Consider the following 10801-nt stretch of genomic DNA (forward strand, 5'->3'; position numbering starts at 1 on the left):
TACCCTGAGGATCTCGCTCCACGTCATGCTTCATTCTATGAATAGGATTGTGCCGCCCAAAGGCTGGACCTAACTGTGATTGGACAACCTAGTTAGGTCAAATATCATCATATATCCCATATCTATAGTATGAATGGCTGGCCAATGGCCCTAATCCGGACTCAAGGGGCACAACAACTGTAATAACCCAAGAAAAAAAAAATGAATAATAATAATAATAATAGTTAGTATTAAAAAAGAAAGTGTTTCTCTGTTAGGATCCTTGATTCCATGTTTGATGCCTAAGAAAGACCTTGTCTAAGCGAGTGCTCAGAGACCATTGCGGCTCAGTCGCTCCCTGGAGGTCGGCCTGGTCAAAATGGAATTTCATAGGATAAAACAGGGTAGACACTGTTTATATACGTAAATAAGTACATAAAATAATGTTTTGACTTATATAATTTATATAAATATATGATAAAATAATAATAATAATATAGGTATCCTATGCGGGGTCCACAAGACTGTGTGGGGCCCACATGAGTCCCGAAGCCGTATAGAGGTTTACACGAGTTTCAAAACTATTTAGGATGCATAAAATCGTATAAGAATTATTCGAGTTACGTAGGATCCATTTGGGTCTCGAAGTTGTGTGGGGCCCACAAGACCGTGTGGGGCCCACATGAGTTTTCAAAATTCAAATTTAATTCTTATTCAAAAATAAATAATAAAATAAATAAATATTAAAAATGGTTCAAAAATAATAACAATGATAATAATGATTAAGAAAAATAATAAAATAATTAATTAACTAATTGATTAATTAATTAGGTAAGTGATTAATTAAAATTTTATTTAATGGGAATGGTGGCAAGCACTCCCACATGACCTCCATCCCCATCCCATACTCAACCCATACCTTGCCCATCCCTTGCCCATTCTTTAAGTTTTAAAAATTATAATTTCACCTATCTCCCCACACTTTTATAAATTTCATTTCTTCCCCAAAATTTTCCTATAAATAGGGAGCTCTCAACCTTCATTTTTCACAACAATTTTCCAAGGAAGAGAAAGATTAGTGAGTGAAAGAATTTGTAGTGGAGAGAGAATTTTGAGTAAGTTCTCACTCACCCACTCTTTCAGATCTCATTGCTTAAAGATAGTTTTTGTGTTCGTAGCACACGGTAAAAGAAGAAGATAAGTAAATTTTGATTATGTTAGTTTTTTTTTTATTTAAAATTCATACCCGAATTTATTTTATAAGTAAATTTCAATTATGTTAATTAGTTCCACAAAATTTTCATGAGTTTATTTTTACGCATATTTAATTATACCAGTTCTATCTTTAATATACTTGCATCTATTTTTGGGTTAAGAAATGTTCTAATCTCCTCGGGTAAATTTTTAGCATTTATTTCTATTCAAAAAGAAAATTATATATATTTTTAACACAAAATTTGTGTGGCATGAGTTTATTTTTACGTTACATTTTTATGAAAATATGAGTAGAGATGAGATTTTCACGATATTATTTTAAATTGCATAAATTATAATAAGATGATTTTAAAACCCCTTATGGCAACGAAAGTTCAAAGTTACAGATGCTCGGTACCGCAGCTTAAAGTTTATATGGATCAGAGTGCACCCACGCTGTTTACAGAGTGGTTCTTTATGTTAGTGAATTTCTCCTGAGTGCACACTTGGTTCTGGACCAGGACTTAATAAGGAAAATCTCACTTAAAGTTTACATACGTTGATTTAGTTTGGTCGGCCAGCCAGTTAAGTCAGTTTTCGGACCGCACAACCCAGTCATGGGGGTAAACATGACTTACGGCAAAAAGGCCTAAGGGAGATTTTTTTTTAATATATGTTATACATATTTAATTACGTGTACAAAGTTACTGATGATTTGAAGGAAAAGTGTAAGTTTATGTGAAAAGAATCAAAGGAAAACATATAAGGAAAAGTATATGTATGTTTATCATAAAATATTTTTACAGTTTTAAAGTTAAAAGTTTAATTTAGCAGTTATAGTATATGATTATAAAAATTTACTGTTGAAATTGATGACAAAAGTTTTATGCAGAAATTTTTAAATTTATATTTATTCTAAAGCAGTATTGAAGTTATAGTATTAAATATTGTTTTACGAAATTCTTTAAAAGCTCATTTTGGCCACACACTAATAATAATTTTATTTACTTACTGAGCGTCGTCTCACCCCAATTGTATTTTATTTCAGATAACTCTGAAGGACATGTCGGAAATCAAGCTTAGCAAGCATGCGGGTGGGGATTAGAAAAATAAAGATTTATTAGAAATATTAGTATGGTTTTAGATATTTATGTTTGTGTAATTTTTCTTCTTTTGAAATAAATGATTGTAATATGGATGATTAGCGCTCTGGTTTAATAAAAATTGAGTTTATTTGCTTCCGCTATAAATCAATAATAAAAAGTTAATATCCCAGGCCCCTCGGGGTCGGGGTGTTACAACAACTCTACTATACAGCTCAATTGACTGTCACACCACGCGCTCCATGAGCACGTGTGGTTGCACTAACTCCACGAGCAACAGTACCGTGTTCAATATCATTACCCATAATTAGGATTTCCATATCCATCAATCAGGGTTATCACTGCCACATACCAGCAATCATTATGTGGTATTGAAATTTCATCAATCACATGTTTGTATTCCTATCTCAGAATTTCACATTATAATTCTCATAATTCAATATTCATATTGCAGAATTTTACATTGCAATATATACATTTCACATATTCATATTTATCAAAATTGTATTTCTTATGTTCATATTTCTCATTTTCGTATTGCAGAATTAACGGTGCAATATTCACATTTCTCATACTTATATTTCAATATCAGTTTTGCAGAATTTTACATTGCAATAATTCACATTTCTCATATTCACATTTCAATATTAGTATTCTTAGCACATTTCATCATTTCAATGACGTTTCATCAATTCAAAATTCATTTCATCTCATAATAGCATATACATATTTCATTTCACGTAATTCAGTGTTCCTCAATGCACATTTCCTGGTTTCACGTTTCATCATTTCTTAGAAAATACATATTTCACTGTATTTCATTTTCATCATTTTTCCACACTTCAAATCCCATATATCATTTCAAATCTCATAATCTCATATTCTCCATGTAAATCATTCAACTCAATTTCAAAAATATTTCAATACAAATCATATGCCACAAAAATTTCATCTGATATTTATATCATAATAAATTTCAGGTATAATAACATAATACCATTTTCACATATTTCTCAACCAATAATATTCAACAAAAAATTGCTATAATTTATTCTCCTTACTTGGCTTACTAAGATTCCACTAAATACCCAATTTTCTACGCCCTTTGGCGTTCGTAGTCCAAAAACCTGCAATACACATTTTTCCCAAATTATTCAACACAACTCCCAGAATAATCTCCATTTAACATTTCCTACATTCACATACTCCAAATTAACTTAAAACCCTAAAATACATCACTTACCTTGATTTTGAGATAGTGCCTCAGAACCCCAACTTGAAAATCTACTCCATGTACGTTTTAGAGAATCTTCCCAGGAACCTCATGGTGGTTTCTGATCGTCAATCCGGACTTAAATGAGGCTGAAATCGAAGAGAGAGAGAGAGAAAGAGAGAGAGAGAGAGAGAGAGAGAGAGAGAGAGAGAGAGAGAGAGAGAGAGAGAGAGAGAGAGAGAGAGAAGATTTTGATTTCTTAAAATGAAATGGCTCTTGGCTTCCCCTTATACACCCACTGCAAAGAAAATCGGCGCGATTTTCTCTAACCCTTAGAAAATTGTCGCCGGTTTTCTATTTAATCGATCTTTTTTTAACCATTTACCTATTATCACTCCACAGTAAAACCAAAACTGTCGCCGGTTTTCTCACTCCTCTAGAAAATCATCACCAGTTTTCTTGCTCACTCCTCCAGAAAACCATCATCGGTTTTCTCCTTCCCCGGCCAAAAATCACTTTTTCTCAATTATCTTTATTATTTTATTTTATTTTCTAGGGTCTCTACAAAAACCTCTTGGGTTGGTAAAATTTTTACCGTAGTTAAACATGATTAATTTTTGTTAAACATGTTGAAACATTTTCAAAAATACCCATTAAGTCCCCCACGGTTATATTTTTTGAAAAAACTATATATACTCCCTTATTTGTCATAATTAACATGAGATTAGCAAAGTGATTAGCCAAAAATCTTTTGAAAATTTTATTGTGCTAAAATCTTTCATACTCCCACATTTTCATAAGCTCATTGTTAAAACTCTTTCTTATACTCCATTGATTACACATTTTAGAAAGAGTGCATTGTGTTCTTCATCTTCATTTGTAAAGTTATTGCAACTTGAGGATTGAGTGAACACTCATATCTGGTGGGCATTTATACATTCTGATTAAGCTAACTACTCGCATATACTTGCATTGTTTGATCTTGATTTTTGAGAGTAAGCTAAAGTTTTTCCCATTATATTTTATTGATAAATATTATTCAAGAAGAACTCCTCCTTACTTGTGAATCTTGGCATCCTTATTGTAAGGTTCAAAAGCTTACTTTGTGTTCTTGATAAAAATATTTTTGCAAGCTTAAACTCTAATATCTATTGTGCTGGATATTTGATAAAATATTTTGAGATATTTGCTTAGGGTTTTATAAACCACCTTCGATTATTCATTTATTGAATATACTATATTGAATCAAAGGTATATATATATGTATGTATGTATGTATGTATACACACACACACACACTTTTTAGAGTTGACATATAATTTCACATTAGCATCTCTCACATTATCATATAATTTATTTGATTGAGAGAAATATTTGATATACTCACTTGAGCATTAACTCTTATCATATTTGAGTGTATTGTTTGTATTGTGCTTATTGTGGGACATATCTGCTTAGTATAAGAAGCATCTTGATTGTATACAAATTTTATATTATCTGATTGTATTCCATGCGTGGCCTGAGGGGGTGTTGATCTAGTCCATAAGGATTGGTTGTAAAGGTTGAGGTTGGCCCTAGTGATTTGTCATGGTGTTGTATTCAGTTTCACTCCACCCAGTAAGCGAGCATTAGTGGAATTCTCTTGCTTGTGAGCTAGAGGCGGGGACATAGGTAGTATTAGTCGAACCCCGAAAACATATCATGCGTGTACTTTATATTTTCGTAATTTATTTTCTACACTTTTATTTTTAGCACATGTATGTTGTATGCCCGATTCATTCTATGATGTATATGTGTTGATTGGGTTTACGATTATATAACCTGACCCTAGGTTGTGTATTACTGTGCTGTTTTGGATAAACCTAGGAATAAATTTTTAATACCAACTTTACCTCCCTCTTGGGAATACACCAATTCCAACAATTGGTATCAGAGTCTCGTCACTTAGACTTAAACATTATTTTGTAAAAGATCATTATGGCTCGTGTTGGTGCATCCCCATCTTGTGAGGGAAGGTTATCTACGAACCCTCTAGTGTTTTACGGTGAAAATTTCGCCAAATAGAAATTTAGAATGACTATATTTGTTAAAACTTTAAATTTGACGTTTTGAAGAATTATTGCCCAGGGAAATGTTGTGCCTATGGAAAACATTGATTCTGTTGAAGTTTGCAAAGTAGAAAATGAGTTGAATGATAATGACATGTATTTAATGTAAATAAATTTTGATGCCATGAACACCTTATTGCATGCTTTAGATTCTAACATTTTTCATCAAGTTATGACATGTCATAGTGCTATAGAGATATGGGAGGAACTTGAAAAGCGATATTGAGTAACTAAGCAAGAAAAGGCTATCACTCCGTGTGACTCAAGCTCAAAAGGTCATGAAGGAGAAAATCAGTGCTTTATAGCCTTAACTGACAAAGAGGTAAATTCGTCTCCTTTTACTTCATTGAATAATTTATGCAATAATTCTTGTGATGCATTTGATACTGAATCATGTGATAGTTCTAGTAGAGAAAGCATGCCTACTTATGAGAAATTTCAAGTTGAATATGTTAGAACTCATAAGTCTTTTGTTAAAGCACTTAAACGCTATACTGTTTTTAAAAATAAGAATGAGGCATTGTTGAAAGAACTTGAATAAAAAATTCTTGTTGAAAGGGAAAATGATTTCAAAATCAAAAATTTAGTAAACAAGAATGAAAAATTGGAAAAAAGAGTTGAATGTCTTAAAATCTCAAATTTCTAGTGATAACAAAAAGGATCTTCTCATTTTAGAACTTGCGTGCAAAGCAAACACAATGTCTAAAGAATTCATAAAACTACAAAGTGTTTGCAAGGGCTTAAAAGATGCAAAAACTCAAGGCTTTGAAATAAAAATTGAGGACCAAGCCAAAATCATTCATATATTTACTAGGGGCAAAGAAAACTTAGACAAACTTCTAGGTTCACAAAAGATGACCTTAGATAAAGAAGGTATATTCATATAAAGTTAGGCAAAACTTATTTTTATTTACCAATATAACAATAATTAAATTTTGGAAATGCATGGAAAGTAAAACACATACTAACCTCGCCGCAAGTGGAAACGGGCCACTACCAACATCAGCAAGAAGATGTGGTAGGCCAAGTCTAATTGGAGCAAGAAAAGGCATGAGCTCCCATGCTCAAACCTGGAGTAGGAACAGCGGACCTCCAACTGAGTGCACTCCTATACGACCAACCTGACACATCTCTCTATAGACCCATGCAAGTATAGCACTACCCCAGTTGTACCTAAGCATCATGTCTAAGTCGCTTAGTAGACGTAAGAACATCAACGACGCATAGTATTGTGACCTGCTCACGAATAACAAGTTGCACATGAGTCACAGTATGTATGCTCGAGTGTACTGTAGTATTTGCTCCTCCAATGCATTATCAGTAAGGTTGGGTAGGTCGTTGTCCATCCATTACATCGACAGAGATGTGCCAGATCATTCGCTCTAGCTAGTGGGGGGGGGGGGGGGGTCGCATCCAAGTAGTGTACAACATAGGCTACCCTAGTCCTAATGTGTTGTCCTTGTAATAGCGTCGCCATCTACAGGTAATAGTTCATGTAATGATTGCGACATCCTCTAGCATTATTCTTACCTTGCCATAGGGGAAGTGAAATGTGTGCATCTCATGCCTCCAGCATTCTAGTAATGCGCTAAGTAAATGGTGGTCAAGTTGAATGTACTAAATCCAATACAGTGGATAGATACCCGCTCATCGATTCCACATAATTATTCTAGCATTGGCATGTCAATGTGTCTCTAATGTTTGCGCACATTGACGCCCTTTAAAGGCGTCAGAATGATCCTCCTCTCATGCCCTGTAGGAGGGATGAAAGGTCTTCAATGTCAGGACGAAAGGATCAGTTGCACCGAACTCTATGCCTCAATATTAAATAGAATGGATATATAAAATAAAAGTAAAACTAAAATTTATGAATGTGGTGGGGAGCCTGCAGGAGAAAGAAAGAAGAGAAGAGAAGAACAAGTGGGGAGAGAGATGGACCTCCCGTATAAATATGGGGTTGGGGGGAGGGAGAGCATGCGCGTAGGTGGGGGGGGGGGGGGCAGGGGGAGCATGCGCGGGAAGGAATGAGCGAATAGGGCAAGGACACGTGGCATGCTTAGGGCATAATCAATTTTCCAAAAGTCGATTCTATGCAGTTTTAACTTCTTTTTTTTTTTTTTTTTTTCTGTGTGTTTGTTTTTGTGTCGATCTCGTCTAGTCGGCAGAAAACCAACTTTCCAAAAAGTTGGTTCTGTGCAATTTTAACTTTTTTTAAAAATTTATTCTCTACGCAGACAATTTTAACCTTTTTTTTTCTTATTTAAAAAAAAAAATACCCTATTGGCTTTCCAAAAGTCGGTTGGGTTTAGTCCATAATTTTTCCGGCCTCCACCTAATTATATTTGTGTTTTTTATTTTTTTTCCTTAATATTCCTGTAAAAAACTTAATTGTTGAACCATGCAAATTCGTGTTTGTCTTCTCCCTTTTGATTTTCTCTAACTTTCATATTTGCTGTGTGTGCATGCATAATCTTAAGACATAATTTCATTACTGATCATATCTACTTTCAAAATCTATATAGAATAGCATCCATGTAGAACTCTCTTTTATATCTCTAATTATGGTTTTGATCTTAAGATACATTGCTCCTCATCAAGATCCCTAAACAACATTAAACTTGCTATTATTTTTTAGTTTCATCACTCTTGCGCATTAACCACCCTGCAATTCTTTCTAATCTCCCCGAATTGGCCCGACAGTAAGTCTCCCATCTTTATCATCCCCTCGACGAAGGCCTCAAAAAATGCATTTTGATTGTAGCTAAACCAGCAAACATATGGTCTGGTTGTATTGTATGTGAAGAGAGTTTCATCAGAATTAAGAAACCCTCTTCCATTAACCAAGTCCACGTAGTAGTGGTTATCGAATATACGGGGTGTTGCATCAAGATCTCCGGTCTTGTTCCCGTCACCGCCGAGGGGGCAAAGCTTGTCCAGCTTCTCCCTATACGTTTTCTCAATGGAGGGGTCGGGCTTCCCGGTGCCAGACTGATTGTAGAGGCGGAACATTATGGAGAAGCACCTAGCATTACCGATGGAGTGTGATCCCGAGAGGGCTACAAGGTCTTTGACAGTGAGGTTGAATTTGCCGAAGAGATCAATGAGCATACTTGCATTTGCTCTTGGGCTTGGGATGATGTCGTCGGAGTGTTGTTGGCTGGCTATCAAGCTATCATTTCTTCCTAGCTTCACTTCCCAATTAGGTCCTCCACTCTGCTCGCAAGAAAACATTACTTGTCAGTCGGAGTAAAATTAACTAGCCAACTAGCATAATTAAAATGGGAGATTTTATTTTCTTCTGTTTTCTTTTCTTTGGGGCTTATTATAGTCTGGATTACGAAGGGAAATGCGGTAGGAGAGTGTTTTATGACCAGCATAGACCCATGTTTAATGAAGTTGAAGAAAAGGATTATCCATTTTTTAAGTGGAAGAACTCCTCATCTTCCCTTTTGTTTCTGAAGATATATGAGGGTAATTAGGATATGTTTACCAGTGCAACAGCATCTCTAGCGGCCATGATTATGATATCTGCACAAGAAACCACTCCTGGGCAAATCTTCTCCAAAGCTTCCTTGATTTGATCAACAACCTCAAAAGATCTCAGGGAGTTTATATTGGCAAGAGCCTCTTTCTCCCCCAGCATGGTTGGAGTATCATCCAATAACACAGAAGCATCACAACCCTGCACATCAAATTACGTGTTATATGAAAAAATTAAAAACAAAACAAGCCAACCCACACGTTGAGGAAATTTAAAAGCAGAGGGCACCAATGTTCACATGTCATATGTAAAAATCATAAAGAAAAACAAAAGAAACAAAAAAAAAATCAATAGAAACTATAAAACATTCACCCTGTGTTTGAAAGAGGTCTTGATTTTTCTTTTATGTTGAATTTATTTAAATCCATACAAATTCAAGCTTAAGACCTATGTATAGAAAGGGCAAAAAAATTAAAAAAAAAAATGAAAATTCATGTTCTGTTATATTTTCGCATAATTTGGCAAAAAAGGACGACTTAAAGTTTAATTTTGTTATTGCTTTTATACAAAGCATTACTAAAAACTACAATTTATTCTAATGCAGTTCATAATTTTAAAAATTAAATTCTTATTGAACAATTTAATATATTTTTTATTTTATTTTTCACTGTTATTATAGTAAATGAACACAGAAAAATAAACTATTTTCCTCACTCTTTTCATAATATTTTTGAATACCAAACAAATTTGAATCAGGTGGGTGTAAAAAGGACCGAAAATCAGAGTTTAAGGCTGTCAAAGTTACATCAACAAAGCAATCATGGAACTGCAGGCGCATGACAGAGGCGCCGGCTCTGGGGTCGGCGATCATGGCCTGCGCCAGTACTCTTCGGACCGTCGCTTCAGCTTGTGGACATGATTTGCTGTAGAAGCCCTGGCGGAGCCCGTTCCCGGCTGCCATGGCTATGTTTAGAAGACAGAGGAGGAGGAGGAGGAGGAGGAAGAAGAAGATGGACATCTTTGGGACGAGGGTAATCGGCGAATACTCAAAGCTTGCGCTTTTAACCATTTTTTGAAGGTATCCATGTGCACAATTAATGCATGGGTGTGCGACAGATGGAATAATTTTATTGGTTGCTCATGATTTTCGCCACGTGGGTGAAACCTTGTTGTCACGCCTTTAGGAGGCATCACAAGCCAATGGGCTGAGAAACAGAGGAAATTTTAGATTTCCTCTTCTTTGAAAACAATTGGTATGATCTAGTGTGGTGCACTGTGCAGTAAAATACAATTTCTAAAATATATGAACGGCCGACAATTACCATAAAAGTAAGTACGAGTATCTAATTATAATCCTCTATAGTATTTTCCCTTTTGCGTTGGGTTATAACTAAGTTCCGAAAATTATCGAACACGAGTAAGCTTTTTTCATAAAAGATTGAGAGTATTGGTGGGAAGGTTAACATGATATTTGCATTTTGTATCGCTCCAATTGCAACAACTTATAATGATTGACAATGTAATCAAAGTTACCTTTAACATTTGTCAAACACAAATATTCATTTTCATAAAAATATTAGATCCACTTATAAAGTGTTACAAATTAATATCGTGTGTGTGTGTGTGTGTATGTGTGTATTTATGAGACATACATGAGAACTGTAAATCCTTTTAATAGTGAGTAGATTTGTCAAAATATATTCTGCTATCTGGTTGTCAGTTG

At 34.7% G+C, this 10801-nt stretch overlaps 1 protein-coding gene across 1 annotated transcript; it reads right to left on the bottom strand.

The window, feature by feature from the left end:
• Nucleotides 1–8133: 8133 nt before the first annotated feature.
• On the bottom strand, nucleotides 8134–10147 carry LOC131160086 (peroxidase 17-like). The gene is made up of 3 exons (XM_058115414.1): nucleotides 9884–10147; nucleotides 9088–9279; nucleotides 8134–8810 (listed from the first exon to the last, which is right to left on the bottom strand). The coding sequence occupies exons 1-3, from the start codon at nucleotides 10145–10147 to the stop codon at nucleotides 8238–8240; spliced, it is 1029 nt and encodes a 342-aa protein (XP_057971397.1). The 3' UTR covers nucleotides 8134–8237.
• Between the last annotated feature and the right edge of the window lie 654 nt (nucleotides 10148–10801).

This window comes from Malania oleifera, chromosome 7 (assembly GCF_029873635.1).
Source record: "Malania oleifera isolate guangnan ecotype guangnan chromosome 7, ASM2987363v1, whole genome shotgun sequence".
In the NCBI taxonomy this organism is placed as follows: domain Eukaryota; kingdom Viridiplantae; phylum Streptophyta; class Magnoliopsida; order Santalales; family Ximeniaceae; genus Malania; species Malania oleifera.